The sequence below is a fragment of the Erpetoichthys calabaricus genome, chromosome 3 (assembly GCF_900747795.2).
Source record: "Erpetoichthys calabaricus chromosome 3, fErpCal1.3, whole genome shotgun sequence".
Taxonomy (NCBI): Eukaryota; Metazoa; Chordata; class Cladistia; order Polypteriformes; family Polypteridae; genus Erpetoichthys; species Erpetoichthys calabaricus.
Window position 1 is genome coordinate 20528302 of NC_041396.2, and position 21556 is coordinate 20549857.

Below are 21556 nucleotides of genomic sequence, written 5' to 3' on the forward strand. Positions count from 1 at the left end.
CCAATCGTTGACATTACTTATACATATATATACCGTGTGTATACTGTATAGATATATATATGTATTCATGGCATTCGTAGTCTGTGTCACAATCTGATTGTATGGGTGGTTACCCACCAGGTAACGCTTGTGGTTGGCCAGCAAGTCTGCTAACATCTGCCACGGTGCCCTCAGTTGTGAGAAGCAGATCATAGAATGGTTGAAATAGTTTACTGTCAAATAATGCAAAGAGTACGCGACACATGTTTCGCCCTCATTCTGGGCTCATCAGGCGTACACACTCTACTGCACTCCCTCTCACAACTGAGGGCACCGTGGCGGATGTTAGCAGACTTGCTGGCCAACCACAAGCATTACCTGGTAGGTAACCACCCATACAATCAGATTGTGACACAGACTACGAATGCCATGAATGTAATTACCCCGATCTACATGCTGTCAAATAAACGAACCACACGCTGTGGCGCAATGTTAGGGGCTTCGCCTCTGGCGCTGATGTCCGAGGTTCGATTCCTGAGAGGGAGTGCAGTAGAGTGTGTACGCCTGATGAGCCCAGAATTAGGGCGAAACACGTGTCACGTACTCTTTGCATTATTTGACAGTAAACTATTTCAACCATATATATATATATATATATATATATATATATATATATATATATATATATATATATATTTGCAGTTGGAGATCCACAAAGGGAGAAAAAACGAATCACGTATCATAAAATAGTTTTATTCCTGAGCTTTCAACCCCTTCATCAGAGGATAATGCTTAGACTTACAAGAATCAAAGGCAATATATAGCAACACATTCAGTATTGGGGGGGGGGGGGGTTATGTGGCAGTGACTAAGTCAGTATGATCAACGGGGGGGGGTGTATCGTTTAATTAAAGTGCATATGTCCTTCTTAAGTTGGCATATGCTGGGTTTATGTCCAAGTGTCTGTTGATGGCGTTTTCATCTGATAGCCAAGACTCGGCCAACTCTCTGGCGCTTTTTGTACTGGCCTTAAATTTTACTTTTACGTTGTCCCAGTTGAATGTGTGTCCTGTCGATTTAGTATGTGCATATATCAAAGATAGTGCGTCCTTTCTTCTGACAGCGTTGCGATGTTCCTGTACACGTGTTGAGATTTTTTTTTGACGTTTGTCCTATGTATACAGCTGAGCAAGAATTGCATGGGACAACGTAAAAGTAAAATTTAAGGCCAGTACAAAAAGCGCCAGAGAGTTGGCCGAGTCTTGGCTATCAGATGAAAATGCCATCGACACCTGGACATAAACCCAGCATTTGCCAACTTAAGAAGGACATATGCACTTTAATTAAACGATACACCCCCCCCCCCGATCATACTGACTTAGTCACCGCCACCGACCCCCCCCATCCCCATCCCCCCCCCCAATACTGAATGTGTTGCTATATATTGCCTTTGATTCTTGTAAGTCTAAGCATTATCCTCTGATGAAGACCCCTGATAGGGGTTGAAAGCTCAGGAATAAAAACTATTTTATGATACGTGATTCGTTTTTTCTCCCTTTGTGGATCTCCAACTGCAAATATGCAAACCGTATCACAGACCTTCTCTTCCATATATATATATATATATATATATATATATATATATATATATATGGGTGTGTGGGCAAAAGTAGGTTTACAGTTGTGAGTATAAAACACAGAGTTTATTCTTGTATTATTATTTTTATTAATTATTCTATTATTAATTTGTATTATTTGTCTTCAGCTTTTAATTATTATTGTTATTATTTTGTATCCTTATTTATGATTTATCTTTTAGGTAATGATGACTGGTAATGTAACATTCTTTTTAGTTAATAAAGCTATTGTAATGATCACCGCCTGCATGTCTTTTTACTTTTGCCCATCCATATACAGTATATATTCATATAGACCTTCGGTTTAGTGAAAGCCGCCGTCTTTAATGAACGCATTCCCAGGGAGCATATGCTGGATTCATCAGTTATTTTGTGTTTTCTGTTTGTATCTAATTTAGACCACTTTGCAGAGATCTGTTTTCATTTTTGACACTAAAGTTTCTTGTTTCTGTTGATTAATGTCAAAAAAGCCAAAAAAAAGATCCACTGTGATTCAGTGTTGAATAATATTAAAAGGTAGAAATAATAATAATAAAAGGTAAAAATTTCCAAAGAGGGGGTGGCAAAAACTTTTTATATGCACTGTAAAAGCAATGAAATAGACAATTTGCTTTTTAAAGGATATTAATGTGTTATATGTTAATCATTTTTGTAAAGCACTCTGAGCTGCATCCAATGTATGAAAGTGTGCTATAGGGATGTTGTGTTTTTCGTTGTTATTAGAGTGGGCTCGCCAATAATTCTTTCGTTATGAAGGGAAATGTCATAATCAGAAGGACAAGGCAAAGAGTAGTCGAGAAAAACAGGCTGGAGACTGCAAACCAAAAAGGCATGAAAAAGCGACAACCAGAACCAAAATGCAAACTAAGAATCAGTGAGTGGCAAATAGCACTTGTGGTCGGGTGACAGAAGGCAATGAATGACTCCCACAGAATGTCGGGATGCCAGTCAGGCCACCTTGTTTAAAGCTGACAAGAAAGATTGAAAATAAAGAGGCTCCCTGTGGTGCTTCAAAACAATAAATAGCAGCAGTTCCCTAAGCAAACATCTTGTTAGGGCTCCCAAGATTTTTGGTCAACAATCCAACAGTCTGTTTTCTTACTTTGTACAAGTGAAGCAGCGGACAGGTGATTACTGGCAGGTGAATGTCATTGAAACAAATAAAACAAAAAAAGGAAATGGAGCTCCTTATTCATCCTCTGCTTTTCATTACAGGAAGTGGCCTCTGACCTGGAGGATGCAAAATACCAATATGCTGAACCCCGACTTTCCATCTATGGGCGCTCGACTGAGGAGTGGACCAAGCTCTCCGGATGGTTCAACAAGCACCGGGTTCACTCGCCAAACCTGAAGTGGATGATCCAGGTCCCTAGAATTTAGTACGTTTCCCTTTAGATAAATGAGTCGTATTGGTGGGGTGGGCTTTTTATTTTTTTAACTTGTGTAAGCCTAGTAAAGCTAATTCTGAAGTAAATTATTTTAATAAATGTAAAGTATGCCATGTCATTTCTAACCCACTTAATCCAGACTAGGAATGTGGGGGGTGCTGGAGCTTACCCAGCTAGCAGAGCGTAAGGCAGGAATAAAAGACTTGACGCTGAGAGAAAATAGGAAGCTAAAAGATGTTATTCACTCCTGAGCTCAATAGCACAAGGTAACTGAGGCCTAATAATTAATTTACACTTTGTAATGAGCGCTGCGACAGTGGAGACAGACAGACAGACACACGTGGACCGCCACAGCTACTGGGCTCCACACATTTGAGACGTGCCTCTACTTGCTATGATATCTTTGTGTCATTTTAGCTATTGCTCCATGATATGACATAATAAAAGCAAATACAGTTTAGATGGGCATTGTTATCTGTGGATATACAACGTGTTAAAATGCTGCGGCTATTTTGTTACGGCAGGTTTGCATTTCCAATTAGATGGTAACGTTAAATTTCTTTCGTCATCTGTTTAGATGTGCAGTTAGAAGGTGGATGTCTTGCAGCCTCATCTGTGAGTCTACTGCTGTTGTTAGGCAGATTTGTTAATTTGGGTGTCTGGAGTACAAAATCTGAATCTCCAGTGGCTCTTTGTTCTCCGCTCTCTTAACGACAGTCCTCTTGGTGGAACGTGACTCACTGTTTGCATATTTTGCAGCTCATATCTTTATGAATATGGCTGACAGTTTTTTCAAGCTCACATCGACTCCAACACTATCATCGTAATGCTGAACACCAGAGTGCACACACAACATGTGCGACAAAATATCGATCACGTTTACCACTCGTCCATTGGTGCCGTCAAATGCCAACGTATAATCTGATGTTACTGAAGGGTTTTTCCCCTGCAAGAGTCAGTCAGTCATTTTCTAAAATGCGTAGCCCTGAACAGGGTCACAGGGGAATGCTGGAGCCTATCTGGACAGGTTGCTAGTCCATCACAGGATGAACACACATCCAACAACAACATTTATTTATATAGTACATTTTCATACAAATAATTGCTTTACATGATGAAGAAAGAGAAAAAAGACAAAATAAACAGGAATTAAAATTAGGGAACACTAATTAACATAGAATAAAAGTAAGGTCCGATGGCCTGGGAGGACAGAAAAAACAAAATCTGCAGGGGTTCCAAGGCCACGAGACCACCCAGCTCCATCTAGGCATTCTACATAACATAAATGACCTCAGTCAGTCCTCATTGTATTCAGGGTTCTCATGGAAGAATTTGATGATGACAGTCAGGTGGACTTCTGGCCTTTAATCCATTGATGCTTTGATTGGGTGGCGGTGGTGCAGATCACCACTACAAAAAAACGGAAAAAGAACAGAAGAGAAAGTAGGGGTCTGTATGGATTTTAGAGCCACCATGAATAATAATTCACATACCCACACACCCCAATTGCACAATAGGACCAATTTAGGAATGCCAATCCACCTAACCTGCATGTGTTTGGACTGTAGGAGGAAACTGGTGTACTTGGAGTACGGAGAGAACATGCAGGAAGGATTCGGGATGTGAACCCTGGTTTTCATACTGTGAAGCAGCAGCGCTACCACTGGGCCACCATGCTGCCCCACCTTGCAACAGATAACTTTTATTTATAAAACTAGTCATTTAGCCTGTTACAATAACGGGCGCTAGAACAGTAGAGCATAAACATTATTAGGAACAGTCTATATTAAATGGTAAGGGACTTTGACCTCATTCTTTTTGTTGGTCGTATTTTACTTTCCTTCAGCCTTTCTTTTGTTGATGTTTACTTGCTGAGCTGACCGTTCTTCGTGGGCTGCCACCGTGTATTGTGTGTCTTTAATTTTCTGTCACAGTAATACTGTCTTGTACGTCCGCTGGCTTGAACGTCCGTAATATACCTTTAATTTTCTCTGGCGGTAATACAGGCGTGCGCGTCGGTAATATGCCTTTAATCTCCTCTGACAGTAATACTGGCTTGTATGTGGCTGTAATATGCGTCACTGTATTGTGTACCTTTAATTTCCTCTCGCAGTAATACTGGTTTGTATTTCCGTAAAACGCCTCTAACTTTCTCTGACAGTAATATCGCACATCGCACCGCGCCCCGCGTATGCGCACTTCACCAGAAGACACACACACATGGACACCTGGACGCACAAAGGGATTTTATTAACGAGGATGTGCAATGTGCTCTGTACACACGCAACACACATTTACACGTCTAATAGGTTTTTTAGGAGGCGTTCTGAGTATAGACAGCTTATTGTAAACAGACGCTTGCTGTATGTCGGACTAGAATAACAAAGCACCTCTGATCTTCGCAGTTCAAAATTCCCACCCCTACTTTGAGCCCCGCCTTCACAAGACATTGGATTGGTGACATTCAGTGAGCTGCCCAATTATCCCCTCCCAGTTTTAAGCACAATTCACTCCTGGTTGACTCCAGACGTATAAATGAGACTAAATCCTACCTAACCACGCAGGACTATTGGCACTCACAGCAGTAGATTCAGTGACAGTTTTTACCTACGAGTCATAAGGTTGTTGAATGGTCAGTCATAAGAACAAATGTTATATAAATTTGCATGCCATGTATACTGCTTATTTATGTATTGTGGCAAGTGGCTGGGGGTGGCACCCAGCCGGGATGCCCGGAAGGACCGGAGGAGGGATTATGCCTCCTCCAGACCACGAGGGGGGCGACCGCCCAGGTGGCTTTGGGGACCACGGGAACAGAGCTTAGAAGCTCAACCCTATAGGGGCCCGTGGTCACTGCCAGGGGGTGCCCCAATGCCTGAGGAGCCCTGGCCCTCAGCACTTCTGCCTCACCCGGAAGTGCTGGGGGGAAGAAGACCAGGGACACCCGGAGTGCTTCCGGGTGCGCCACCGGTACTTCTGCCACACTTGGGCAATCAGGAGGCACCTGGAGAACGTCCGGGTGGGGATAAAAGGGGTCGCCTCCCTCCATTCGATGGCTTGAGTCGGGAGGAAGAGAGACAGAGCTTGTGAGGAGAGGAGTGGAGGCTGCCTGAAGTAAGGTAAAGGCATTGTTGAGGCCTGGACTTTGGGGGAGTTTTGGGGTTGTGTGTGCACTAATTATTGTAAATAGATAGATAGATAGATAGATAGATAGATAGATAGATAGATAGATAGATAGATAGATAGATAGATAGATAGATAGATAGATAGATAGATAGATAGATACTTTATTAATCCCAAGGGGAAATTCACATACTCCAGCAGCAGCATACTGATACAAAAAAACAATATTAAATTAAAGATTGATTACAATGCAGGAAAAAACAGACAATAACTTTGTATAATGTTAATCTTTACCCCCCCGGGTGGAATTGAAGAGTCGCATAGTTTGGGGGAGGAACGATCTCCTCAGTCTGTCAGTGGAGCAGGACGGTGACAGCAGTCTGTCGCTGAAGCTGCTCCTCTGTCTGGAGATGATCCTGTTCAGTGGATGCAGTGGATTCTCCATGATTGACAGGAGTCTGCTCAGCGCCCGTCGCTCTGCTACAGATGTCAAACTGTCCAGCTCCATGCCTACAATAGAGCCTGCCTTCCTCACCAGTTTGTCTAGTTGTGAGGCGTCCTTCTTCTTAATGCTGCCTCCCCAGCACACCACCGCGTAGAAGAGGACGCTTGCCACAACCGTCTGATAGAACATCTGCAGCATCTTATTGATGCTGAAGGACGCCAGTCTTCTAAGGAAGTATAGTCGGCTCTATCCTTTCTTACACAGAGCATCAGTATTGGCAGTCCAGTCTAATTTATCATCCAGCTGCACTCCCAGGTATTTATAGGTCTGCACCCTCTGCACACAGTCATCTCTGATGATCACGGGGTCCATGAGGGGTCTAGGCCTCCTAAAATCCACCACCAGCTCCTTGGTTTTGCTGGTGTTTAGGTGTAGGTGGTTTGAGTCGCACCATTTAAGAAAGTCCTTAATTAGGTCCCTATACTCCTCCTCCTGTCCACTCCTGATGCAGCCCACGATAGCAGTGTCGTCAGCGAACTTTTGCACGTGGCATGATTCCGAGTTGTATTGGAAGTCCGATGTATATAGTCTGAACAGGACCGGAGAAAGTACAGTCCCCTGTGGCGCTCCTGTGTTGCTGACCACAATGTCAGACGTGCAGTTCCTGAGACGCACATACTGAGGTCTGTCTTTAAGATAGTCCACGATCCATGCCACCAGGTATGAATCTACTCCCATCTCTGTCAGCTTGTCCCCAAGGAGCAGAGGTTGGATTGTGTTGAAGGCGCTAGAGAAGTCTAGAAACATAATTCTTACAGCACCACTGCCTCTGTCCAAGTGGGAGAGGGATAGGTGTAACTTGTAGATGATGGCATCCTCCGCTCCCACCTTCTCCTGATATGCAAACTGCAGAAGGTCGAGGGCGTGTTCAACCTGTGGCCTCAGGTGGTGAAGCAGCAGCCTCCCCATGGTCTTCATCACATGTGATGTCAGAGCAACAGGCCAGAAGTCATTCAGCTCACTAGGACATGATATCTTTGGGACTGGGGTGATGCAAGATGTTTTCCAAAGCCTCGGCACTCTCCCCTGTTCCAGGCTTAGGTTGAAGATGCGCTATAGTAATCTATATATATAAAATTCTTTTCGCGTTTGAAATGGAAATTACGTATGACCACGTGATATGGAAATTACGTATGACCACAGAACATATTATAATACAGGAACTAATCACTTCGTTTGTGGATGCCATTTTTATATCGTCTTTACGAATTGTTATTATTTGTGTGAAAGTTATTTTACTGATATTGAAAAGAAGTAAACACAAACATGCCGATCTATCCCATAGAAGTATGTCCCGTGTCGCCCTCTCCCAGCTCTCCTGTCTGTACTACAGCGCTGAGCCGTCCACCGCCAGGTGCGTTCTGACAGAGAAGTTTTATTTATTTGTCCACATGACTGTTGCGGAAACTGCCACATTGTAACTTTTTTTTAGTTGGCAGTACTTGATAGTACTTGAGTAGAAGAGATGAGGAAAACAGCTTTGTGTCTTTCTACTTTTTAACTGCGCCGAGCTTTAAACAATGTGAAGACCCCTTCAGCAGTGATGGGTCGTGAGAAAAAAGTGGACACTGGGAAGCATGGAATGTCGGGCTGCTCCGCCGAGTTGAGAGCTTCACAGTTTTGGGCAGCGTCCTCTCTTCTCGCACTGTTTGTGACACTTCAAGTCCCCTGTCGGCTCCTGGGAGAGTGGAAATCTTTGCGAATGAGTGTAATCGGTGCCATTGAAGCAGGACTCTGTTTGTAAATTGCCCTGCATGACTACTTACTGTCCCTTAATGTGAGTTCGGGTCACTAAAACCCCACAACATTCAAGGTTGCTTTTGTGATTATTTATTTTAAGAAGTAAATTACAGGCACGTAGTGCAAGGTTGTCAGGCAGAAATTTGGACGATCACATAGAAAATGTAATTTCTATACCACAGCGGTTGTGTAGCTCCTTTCACAAGGGATCTACTACTTACCTGTTGTGTTATCGCGCCTTTAAAATGTAGTTTACCCAAAACCACTCCAGTAGTGCTCAATGTATCGTTACTTCTTAAATGTTAATGTTTTACTGTTTAATAACTTATAGACTACATTTTATTTTTTTCCCTTGCAATCAGTGAGCAAAGCCACTGGGTAATCCGCTAGTGTATAATAAATGTGTGAACTATCAGTGTCTGGGCCATGTTCCACAGTATGTATGAATGGAAGCAAAGGTCTGTGACACAGTTTGCTTATTTGTGTCTGGAAATCCACAAAGGGAGAAAATGAATCCCGTATCTTAAAATAGTTTTTTATCCCTAAGCTTTTGACTCCTATCAGGTATCGTCATCAGAAGAAAATGATTAGACTTACAGGAATCCAAGGCAATATACAGCAAGTAAGGAGGGGTGGGGGAGGTGGATGTTGAGGGGGGTTATTAATGAGTTGGAGTTCGGAGGTTATTGGTCATAAAGTCTTATTTATTATTTGCTTGTTCTTCTTTTCAAGCCTGCACATGCTGAGTTCATGTTGAAATGTCTGTTAATGGTGTTTTCACTAGACAGCCACATTTCAGCCAGCTCTCTGGCACTTTTAGTATTAGCCTTGAATTTTACTTGCACTGAGTCCCATTTAAATGTGTGTCCGATCAAACTTGTATGTGCGTAAATCACCCTCCGAACCCCACGTCATTAATTCCCCCCCCCCCCCCCACAATCCACCTACCTTCCCCTTCTTATTTGCTATATATTGCCTTGGATTACTGTACATCTAATCATTTTCCTGTGATGATGATTCCTGGTAGGAGTCGAAAGTTTATGAATAAAAAAAAACATTTTAAGATACGTGGTTCATCTTCTTCCTTTGTGGATTTCCAGCTACAAGTTTGTATGCATACATGTACGAGGTGTGATCAAAAAATACGGTGAATGTTTTAAAATAGAAACATTTATTGCAGTAAAAGATTTACAACTACTAGCCACCCTCAAAATACTCTCCTCCACTTCGAATGCACTTATCCCAACGCTCCTGTCACTTTGTGAAGCAGTTCTGGAAGTTTTCTTTCGAGTGTGTCTTTAGGTTGGTCTGTCGTGGCTGCCTGGATGTCCTCAATGGATTGAAATTGTTTGCCTTTCATGGTCATTTTCAATTTAGGGAACAGCCAGAAGTCGCACGGCACTAGATCCGGCAAATAAGGTGGATGCAGACACAGCGTAATATTTTTATTCGACAGAAATTGTCGTACTAGAAGGGATGTGTGACAAGGAGCATTGTCATGATGAAGAATGAAGCCATTTCAATATTTTCCTCGGTTATTGATGTTGAAGGATGTCCTGATCTTTCCTCGTCTTCAACCGAGTCAGATGCATCACAAAATCGATCAAACCACTTGTAAACAGTCTTAATTGTTGGTGCAGTGTCACCATAAACTGATTTTAACATCTGATCGGTTTCCTGAGCTTTTTGCAGTTTGAAACAAAATTTCATGTTAATGCGTTGCTTGATACCCATTATTAACGACAAACCTGAAAAACACACTTGAACTCAACAGTGGCTCACCAATGACTGACAGCATCAAACCAGTTGAAACTGGTCACAAACTCGGCTTTAGGATGGACCTGTCAGAACCTGCATTGAATTTTTTTGTGTTGCATCAACATTCACCGTACCTTTTGATCACACCTCATATATATTTATATATTTGTCAGCTGAAGAGATTTGCAAGTAGGAATTTCATTGTATGAAGGACATTCAAAAAGTTTATGCAATTTTAGATTTTCGTTGGAAACGGTGAAGGTGGGAGGAGTAGTAATTGGGATTAAGAAGTTGGTGCGACACTAGGAAAATTGCATCGCAAAGGAAGGTGACTATGTGGAAAAGTTTTTGAAATTCTTAATTAACAGAGTTAAAAAAGTGCGGAAACTATATTGAATATCCCTCGTACTTTCTATACAGGACAGTAGACGTGACTTGATGTGACTCACGAAGGCTCATAGATAGTCAGCAGTGTGGAGAAATCTAAAGAAAAATTAAATTACTAATTAATCTGAGGAAAAAATATAAACAATAAAGTAGTTTAACGATCACCAGTCTGCAAAAGACAAGAAAGAAGAGTTGACTGGAGTATTCAACTGTATATCTAACAGCCATGTTTGAGAAGTAAAAGCTTTAGATGGATTGAGGATGGAACCGATCAATTATCATGTGTCTTAATTGACTGATTTATTTATTTATTTATTTTCAGTGACATTTTCAGAGCCAAGAATTTTGTGCCTCACTTTGGGAAAATGCTGGAGAACATCTTCCTCCCAGTCTTCGAAGCCACCATCAACCCACAGAGCAATAAGGAGCTCAGTATCTTCCTAAAGCATGTAAGTGATCTGAAATGGCCCTGGTGCATGTGAGCGGCAACACACATCACGGAAAAGAGCCGCCGCACTCTCATGTCAGATGTGTTGTAACTTCCTTGACATCATGGGGGGGATAAAAAGAAGTCCACTTTGGACTTTTGGAGCTAAGTACCAGCTCTGAAATGTAAATTTTTACTGACTGCAATTTATTTGCCTAATCAAGGTCTGTAGATGGAGGAACAATAGGCAGTGGATTTTAGTCCAGAGTTCCGCTGGAGTATCTTCTTTGTCAAATTTATATACACCACCTGGTAATGCCCCTTGCACACTTGGAAAACATCCCAATTCACATAAAGGACAATTAATACTGATATATGTATGTTCTCCTAAAAAGCTTCAGGAACTCAGGTGAATATTAAGCCCTAAATTACTCCAAACACCATGTCCCGAGAAAGATTACACATCCAACACCATAATCTTACGAGAACAATGATGTATTGAAGGACACAAACTCAAAATGCTTGTAGGACAACAAAATGTGGATTACTTTCCCCATAACAAGTACTCTATAGACCAAAGCATGAAAAACAGAAATACCAATGACGAGATTATAAAAAACACGCTCCTCATTTTTGGTGGATTCTAAGAAGTCTCCAGCAAGGCTGAAGTTATTTGCCTACCAGAGAGTCCGACACAGACTTTCACACAAGCGTCCAAAGAGGTACTTATTTTTGAAGGACCCCAAAAAAAAAGTCCTCTTCTTTCATTTTCCTTTCCTTTTAACACACTCCTGTTTCTTCAGGACACTTTTATTCTTAACTCAGTTCCTTCCTAACTTTGCTTTTGCTCTTCCTATCATGTGACTGTGCAGTGATCAGTGTTGCATAGCAACAGATCCAGATAAAAGAACGCAACCAGTAGGGGAAAAGGCCTGGCTAGTGACAGAGCCTGGGACAGATTTTAAAGGCTGGCATGTCGAAGTGCTTTGTACTGAGACTTCCATCATGGCCCAGAGTTGTGTCTTTACATCAGGGGTACTTGGAGTATTTCGAACAAAGGAAATATTTACTAGAGTCACATCTAATAAGCATAGCATCAGCAAAATTCAAAGTTACATTTCCCAAATGAAAATCGCTGGGCATATCAAATTTAGAGACTGTGTGGCAAGTTTCTGGCACAGTTGTGTTAGCACTACGCCCCGGCCGGGTAGTATCCACAGTCTGGCCATCCTTCAATTATGGCTTCCTGACCAGACAAGAAATCCTCATTGATCCTGGCTGGGATGCCTGTCCTTCCTCCTGGGCACTTACTGGGTCCTCCTGGGTGGCAGGCTAAAGTAAGTTTAGAGTTGTGAGTAAGAAAAGCCAGCAGTTTGAACACTTACAAGATTCTACCTAAGTGCACTGTGCCACTGTGACATTCTTTTGAGTTGATAAAGTTAATAAAGCTATTGAGCTAATAAAGCTAATGTAACAGTTATAACCTGTCTTTTTCCATACAAACAACTGTCAACCCACTTACTGTATATTCACCCAGTATATACCTCTCTATTACACTTTAAATTCCCAATAAAAGGAGACTTATTATGTTCAATTCTTATTAAAGAATTTCATCCCGAAGGGTTATGGAGTTTGCATGTTCTCCCCGTGTCTGCGTGGGTTTCCTCTGGATGCTCTGGTTTCCTCCCACAGTCCAAAGACATGCAGGTTAGGTGGATTGGTGATCCCAAATTGTCCCTTGTGTGTGCTTGGTGTGTGTGTGCCCTGCAGTGGGCTGGAGCCCTGCTTTGCGCCCTGTGTTGGTTGGGATTGGCTCCAGCAGACCCCCGTGACCTTGTGTTAGGATATAGCGAGTTGGATAATGGATGGATGGGTTATCAACAGAAGAAATGAGTACACGGGCAATCCTAGCACCGAAAAACAATGAAGTCAAACAAATTAACGTGACAATTGTCGATTGGTTACACGACAAACTGGCTAAATGTGTATCAATAGACTATGCTGAAACAGTTTGTGGTGATGGTGCGGAAGATGAAAACATCAACTTACAATATCATGAAGAACATCTACAACTCTGTGGTGGGCTGGTGCCCTGCCCAGGGATTTGTTCCTGCCTTGCGCCCTGTGTTAGCTGAGATTGGCAGGCCCCCATGACACAGTGTTAGGATATAGCGGGTTGGATAATGACTGACTGACTGAATATCTACAACCGTTTACACCATCTGGTCTTCCACCAGCCGAGTTACTGTTGAAAGAAGGATGTATCTTAATTGTGTAATTTATGTCTGAGTGATGGGCTATGCACTAGGACAAGATTAGTTGTACTCAAAATTGGTTGAACAATTCTGACATGTAAAATTTTAACAGGCGACAAGAAAGGTAACGTAGTACATCTTCAGGGGAAAACATTAGACACCAAAGGAGATCTTGATATGTCATTCGTATTAAAACATTTACAGTTCCTGTTAGAATAACTTTTGCTATGGCAATTAACAAATCACAGGGACAAACATTCGAAAAAGTCGGTTTATTTATTAGAGAGAAAGAAACGGTATTCACTCATGGGAAGTTATATGTTGCGTTATCACGATGTAACTTCAAACACGGAATCAAAATTCAATGCAATATTGACGGAAAAGTTAATTCAAAAAATAGTTTTTACTGAAGTTTTACAGTAAAAGTGTAAGTTTAAAAAGTATCATGCGTGTTAATTTCAAAGCCAAACAGAATGAAAACGTATAACGCAACGAATACATCTAACGCAACATGAAACATAATTTTCTTTCAATTTATTACGTTTTACTATTTTTTTTTACTATGGTTAATTACTCACTGTAATGTAAAATATTTAGTTCTATTATGCATATGTAACAATTCTCATGAAAATAACAATCCGTTTAAATTGTACACTTGCTGTCCCATACGTGAGGGCAGAGCCGTGACGTGACTAGCGTGTAGCACCTGTCCGGGGATTGGTGAGCGAAACGAGCAGGGGGCAGAGCCCCCAGCATATACAGTATATATATTTTACTTATTGCTAGTATGGGGCAATTTTTGTATCTTGTTTGTGATATTCATTCCGTCTTTTGTTGTGTGGTGCAGGGGTTAGCACTGCTGCCTTACACCTCAACTCACATTTCTGGCCACAATAATTGGTCCTGCATGATTGGCAGATGCTTACTTAGCCCCCAGAGATAGTTGAATGACCATTGCACCATTTTAATCTGTACTACACAGGTTCAGTTTCTCCTTCCTCACTTCCTGAAGCTTTCTGAATATTCGTTGAAATCGAGATGAATCAAATTCAATGGCATTCACTCATCACTACTATGCTACAACCCCGGGAGGTGATGTCACCATCCCAATGGGATAAAAGATTCACAATGTGCACTTCCTGCTTATGCAAGTTTGAGAATAAACCTAAAGAAATCATCACATGATTGTTATTGCTTGCCATTAGTGCTCTCGAGACCTCTTTTTCTGTTTTTTCTGGATTGGCAAAAGGTCGGACAGACCTCAATGACGACTTTATGGCTTGTATTGACATCTATTCTCCTGATCAGCTTCCATTATTCTAAAACTAGATCTTCTTTAGATGTTTCATCTACTCAAGCAGTGCTAAACGCGGTTACACAGCTTTACAAGACCAATGACAGTACAGTCAATATTTTTCCCACACATTTCTTATCGAGGCTTTTTTCATTTATGTTTTTTTAGCCTTTGTAGAAGGTAATTTCATATAATTCATGGCAAAGAACAGTCTATAGGTTTGGAGGCAGGATGTCTGTTTTCAGAAAGTCTTTCATTATGAATTGTGTGCATTTTAAACTTTGGCCACAAATAGATGGATGAGAGTTTCTTCCTAAAATAGTGTAAAAGACTAAATGGTTGGCAAAAGGTCACCAGGAGCAATGACACCATCACTACTAGGATGGCACAGGGCAGGAAGAAATCCAAAAAAAATCATCAAAAGCAGTGACAAAGACATGCTGGCACAGGGCTGGATTAACCATTAAGCAAAATAAGCACATGCCCAGGGCATCAAGGGAAATGGGAGCACCACAGAAATTTTCCATTGCTGGATTTACTACAGAGCAGCACGGTGGCGCAGTGGGTAGCGCTGCTGCCTTGCAGTTAGGAGACCTGGGTTCGCTTCCCGGGTCCTCCCTGCATGGAGTTTGCATGTTCTCCCAGCGTTTGTGTAGGTTTTCTCCGGGTGCTCCGGTTTCCTCCCACAGTCCAAAGACAGTAGGTTAGGTGCATTGGCGATCCTAAATTGTCCCTAGTGTGTGAGTGTGTGTGTGTGTGTGCCCTGCGGTGGGCTGGCACCCTGCCCGGGTTTTGTTTCCTGCCTTGTGCCCTGTGTTGGCTGGGATTGGCTCCAGTAGACCTCCGTGACCCTGTAGTTAGGATATAGCAAGTTGGATAATGGATGGATTGATTTACTATGGACCATATGGTGCAAAACTGCAAATGGTGTGGTGCAGCTGAACCAAGTTCTACAAAAAGGGGCTCACACATTAAATGAAAAAATTACACACATATATATATACTGCTCAAAAAAAATGAAAGGACCACTTTTGAATGAGAGTATAGGATCAAGTCAATGAAACTTGTGGGCTGTTGATCTGGTCAGTTAAGTAGCAGAGGGGCTTGTTAATCAGTTTAATGGACAACAGGGGCACTAGAGGGGCAACAATGAGACAACCCCCAAAACAGGAGTGAATGGTGTAACAGGTGGAGGGAGGCCACTGACATTTTTCCCTCCTCATCTGTTTTGTCACTCATTTTGCATTTGGCTACGGTCAGTGTCACTACTGGTACCATGCAGTGATACCTGGACCCTACAGACTTTGGTGGCACAGGTAGTCCAACTTCTCCAGGATGGCACAATAATACGTGGCATTGCCAGAAGGTTTGCTGTGTCTCCCAGCACAGTCTCAAGGGCATGGAGGAGATTCCAGGAGACAGGCAGTTACTCGAGGAGAGCTGGACAGGGCCCCTCGTAGAAGGTCCTTAACCCATCAGCAGGACCCACCGATATCTGCTCCTTTGGGCAAGGAGGAACAGGATGAGCACTGCCAAAGCCTACAAAATGACCTTCAGTAGGCCACTGGTGTGAATGTCTCTGACCAAACAATCAGAAACAGACTTCATGAGGGGGGCCTGAGGGCCCGACATCCACTAGTGGGCACTCTGGAGCTCAACTGGTATTAGCCATAGAATACCAGAATTGGCAGGACCACCACTGGTGCCCTATGCTTTTCACAGATGAGAGCAGGTTCACTTTGAGCACATGTGACAGACGTGAAAGGGTCTGGAGAAGCCGTGGAGAATGTTATGCTGCCTGTAACATTGTTCAGTATGACCGTTTTGTCTGGTGGGTCAGTGATGGCATGGGGAGGCATATTCATGGAGGGACACACAGACCTCTACAGGCTAGACAACAGCACCTTGACTGCCATTAGGTATCGGAATGAAATCCATGGACCCATTGTCAGACCCTATGCTGGTGCAGTGGCTCCTGGGTTCCTCCTGGTGCATGACAATGCCCAGCCTCATATGGCGAGAGTATGCAGGCAGTTCCTGGAGGATGAAGGAATTGAAACCATTGACTAACCTCCACACTCACTCACATGACCTTAATCCAGTAGAAATCCTCTGGGACATTATGTTTTGGTCCATCCAACGCCTGAGTCTCTTCAGGAGCTCAATGATACCCTTGTCAAGATCTGGAAGGAGATCCCCCAGGACACCATCCATCATCTCATTATGACGTTGTCAGGCATGCATACAAGTGTGCCGGGGCCATACAAACTACTGAGTATGATTTGGAATTGCTGCAAATGAAATATTGGCACAATGGACTCGCCTGCCTGCTGCATCATTTTTTCACTTTGATTTTTGGGGTGTCTTTGAATTCAGCCCTCTGTAGGTTGATCATTTTCATTTCCATCAAGCGATGTGGCTGCCATCCTTTTGTTCCTAACACATTACTCAGTCCATATCAGTAGCGAATCTGATGTGTTTTCAAATTGTTCCTTTAACTTTTTTGTGCAATTATATATATATATATATATATATATATATATATATATATATATATATATATATATATATATATATATATATATATATATGTGTATTTACTGTGTATATGTATATATATATATATATATATATATATATATATACAGCCTTATTCCAAAATGGATTAAATTCATTTTTTTCCTCAGAATTCTACACACAACACCCCATAATGACAACGTGAAAATAGTTTACTTGAGGTTTTTGCAAATTTATTAAAAATAAAAAAAGTGAGAAAGCACATGTACATAAGTATTCACAGCCTTTGCCATGAAGCTCAAAATCGAGCTCAGGTGCATCCTGTTTCCCCTGATCATCCTTGAGATGTTTCTGCAGCTTCATTGGAGTCCACTTGTGGTAAATTCAGTTGATTGGACCTGATTTGGAAAGGCAAACACCTGTCTATATAATTGAATTTTTTTCAAATTTGTAAGAGTTTTTTTAATCATTTAAGGAATCTCTGCATTTTAATGTCATTATGAAACTCAAAAACAAAAACACAACCATCTGAGACATCAGTAAAATCTTGATGACTAAAATCAAGGGTCTGGATTATCATTAAGGAGAAAGAACACACTGGTGAGGTCACTAATCAAAAAGGGACTGATAGGCCAAGGAAGACCTCCAATTCTGATGACAGAAGAATCCCCACTATGATCAAGAAAAGCCCCAAACACCCGTGTGACAAATCAGAAACAAACTTCATGAGGCTGATGTGGACATGTCAGAGACAACTATCAGCAGAAGACTTCATGAACAGGAACACAGAGGCCACACTGCAAGATACAAACCACTAGTTAGCCACAAAACAGGCTGGCCAGATTACAGTTTGAGAAAAAGGGACTTAAAAGAGCCTGCAGAATTCTGGAAAAAGTGTTTGTGGACAGACAAGACAACGATGAACCTGTATCAAGGTGAAGGCAAGAGCAAAGTGTGGAGACCATAAGGAACTGCCCGAGATCCAAAGCAGACCATCTCATCTGTTAAACATGGCGGTGCAGGGAGTGTTATGACTTGGGCCTGTATGACTGTCACAGGTCCTGGCACACTTCTCTTCATTAATGATGGAAATGGTAACGGCAGCAGCACAATGAATTCTGAAGTGTGTAGAAACATCTGATCTGCTCAAGTTCCAGTAAATGCCTCCAAACTCAGTGGATGGCACTTCATCCTACAAAAAGTTAGTTATCCAAACATGCTGCTAACAAAACACAGGAGTCTGTCAAAGCTAAAAAATGGGTAATTCATAAATAGCCAAACCAGTCACCCGATTTCAATCCAATTTCACAGGCCTTCCATACAATGAAAAGAAAAACTTAGCAGGACATGGTGGAAACCAAGGTGTCAGAAGAATTGGAACCATCAGAAAACAAAATCTGGGAAATGAATTCTGCAGCTCAAAAAACATTTAATTGCACATAATGTAAGCCAAAATAGATTTTAAAAAGTGTGCAAAAATTTAACATTGTACGCAAATCATAACAGAAGGAATTGTGCTCTACAGAACCTGACATTTACAGTAAGGGAATTCTACTTGTTGGTTTGTTTAGACCACCACTGCTTTTAACCACTTTGGCATTAACCCCAAGTGTCATTTTGTCTTGGGATTCGATTCAATTCGACTATATTAACTGTTTTAATCCCATGGGGAAATTCAGATTTATACAGCAGCAGAAATTTGAAGACAAAGATACAGACTCACAGGGCAAATAATACAGCTAATCAATTGCTAAAAAAATAATTAAAAATTCTATGTAAAACCAGTTAACCCAGAGTATTATTTGGGGTAACCTGTTCGTAACCTTCTTTGATGGAATATACCATAGCTTCTTAAACTTTTGGGCCATGGGTTGCCTGCTTTTGACTCGCACAGACCTGTAACTCGTCCTTGTATTCAATGTGAAATGGTCGGTTTATGAAGTGTCCTCACGACATTGCAGCACTATGACTGTCGGTGACAGTTCTCTAAGGGAATATATATTCTGATGGTCATCATGGAATGGGTCTCAAAGACACTAAAAAGTCTGGGTCGCAAGAAAAAAACTGAAGAAACACTGGCATAAAGAGTTAAGCCTGAATAACACTCAGGACATCATTTTGCTGTCATCTTGTACATGAAATAACATCATGTTGTTTCATTTTTGTATGCTTTCTGCCGCTCTATGGTAACTAACTCATCAATATTCATAAGTGGGGTGGAGCCTTGAACCAAAACATATTGGTGTGTAAACCAGGAGCTATAAGTCCAGTTTTAGAACAAGTGGTAACTGAACCATTGCGACAGTGATGACAGTGTGAATTGGTCATCAGATGTTCACACTGATAATTAAAGTGATGCGTATGGCACTGTACGATCGGAACACCGTGATATGCCTGGTGAATTTGGTCGTGTGAAACTTTACAGTGGTGCAAGTAGCAAAATGATTGTGATCAATTGGAAGGACAATAAAGACGTTTGCCCCCCTAAGCATTGTTCATAATGCAGCAATTGTCAATGTTGGTGTCAGGGGAAATTTGGAAGTCATGAAGTCTTGTGCTGTTATAGCCTACAGTAACACAAGGGGCATGTTGATCATGCGATCAGGCACTGACATTCTACCCTGTCATGTTCAAGCAAAAGAAAAATACTATAAGAAAAGTGTGCAAAGAAACACACTTCGATTGTCCCGATTGTGATGCTGGGCTGTGCACAACACACATCACATGAAGAACGAGTACTAAATCTGCCACCAGTGGACACTCGACAGACTTTTCCTACTGTGATCACATTGGCGTTTGTTATTTACATGTTTCTGTTACCCGTAATAACATTTCTATTGAAAGCAATTCAACATTTTTGGCTCATTTTTCCAGGGGTAAACATAATGCTAAGGAGGCTACAGGTATTGAGGTGTTTGCTAATTGTTGAGATTTCAAGATCAAATTTGTTGTTCAATGACATTCTTACTCCAATGTCTTCCACAGTCTTGTGACATTAGTAGAATATAAAAATGGTGAATTTTGGTTTTTCAACCTGTAAATTAATTTTTGTTAATTTGTTTTCTTATTAATTTTATCGTTATTATGATGACATCATTTTGGAAAGGATTTTAATTACGGCTGCCTCTTGGTTTGCTTGGCTGCAGCCATAGTGTAGAATCAATGATGATCATTTCCACCTCGTATTTCTTGGCATCGCAATGCGTGATTGCCTTGTAGTCACACTATTTAAGATGGTGGCATTCTCCAAGCTTTCGGATAATTCAAAAGCAACCTCATGGTTACTTTTTCCACCATTTAACTTTTGGTTAGGGATTTCAAGATTCTAATTTTGGTTTGGACTTAGCCCCACATTTTCTTGAAATTTGATTTTTAGGTTTTAGTCATGAGGTTTTGCTGTCCTCCAATTTGATTTGAACTGCTGTTTCTGATCATGTATCTTTCTTCTCCCTTTATCCCAGTTTGTCTAAATTATTTGATTTAAATCTTCTTGTCTAGCTTTTTGGATACTTAGCTTTACCACAGCAAATAATAGACAATAAGTCCTGGAGAGTCCCAGATCCCTAAAAGAATCCTTTGGACCCCTAGTTAGTATTTCACAAGCCTATTACAGTTAATGTGGCGGTTTAATGAGGAAAAAAGTTAATGATGAACCTGGAGCTATGTCTGCTGTGGCCAATTGGGGGCACAAGAGCACCTCAGACCCTTGACATCTCTCTCCCTCTCTCTGCATAATACAACACAATACCAGAATGTATCTCCTCTCTTCTTTCTCTTCCCTTCTCCACTTCTTCCTGGCAAGTGTTGTCCAGCTCCTCTCCTGACTCTGACTCTCATGGCTGAAGGACCATGGGAGTACTTCCGGTGTCATGACACTGTTCCTCAGAAGCACTTCTGGGTTAGGTGGAAATCCGATGACGTCCGCGCCCATGGCAGTTCTCAGTCTCAGAACCCAACAAGGCTGACCGACAGGACTCCAGCTCCCAACATGCTCTGTGGGTATCCATAGATGTAGCTGTCACTGTAGCACAGGGCTATTCAATTACAAATTAAGTTGGGCCAGATTTTCAAACCAAGAAATTTAGCTGGGCCAGACATTTTCAGCAGCCAGTAAGTAGCAGGTAATGACTAATTTTAAACCAACACAAATGTATTGAAAAGCAAGTAATGTCTATTTATTGTTTTCCTTTTAAATGTGCTCACATTTGACACAGGCACGTCAAAGGTTCATAGAAAAACAATAAAAAAAATATAACTGAACAGAATCTAAGGTAGTAGCAATACTTTTTTTCCACATTTGAAATAAAAAAAAACAAACATGTTGGTCATACATTATATGACCCTAGCAGATCTCACTGGTCTACAGAAAATATTTTTTGTTTGCTACCTGGAACTTCACAGCATCTCTTTCTTAAGTTTTTTACACTGATTTCATATATGGAAATCGGAATTAAGCTAGCACATCAGGTTTTTGAAATACACATCATTGACGTTTTCACACTTTTGAATATTAATATAGCAACACAATATCTAAAGTTTGGACTAT

At 41.4% G+C, this 21556-nt stretch overlaps 1 protein-coding gene across 3 annotated transcripts in view; it reads left to right on the forward strand.

The window, feature by feature from the left end:
- The window catches only part of ampd1 (adenosine monophosphate deaminase 1 (isoform M)), a 133377-nt gene that overhangs the window by 88984 nt on the left and 22837 nt on the right, over positions 1-21556 (forward strand). For all 3 annotated transcript variants that reach the window (XM_028796444.2, XM_028796442.2, XM_028796443.2), the window contains 2 exons: positions 2832-2995; positions 10840-10966. In XM_028796444.2, the coding sequence (XP_028652277.1) occupies positions 2832-2995; positions 10840-10966 (291 nt within the window). The remainder of the gene's footprint in view (positions 1-2831; positions 2996-10839; positions 10967-21556) is intronic.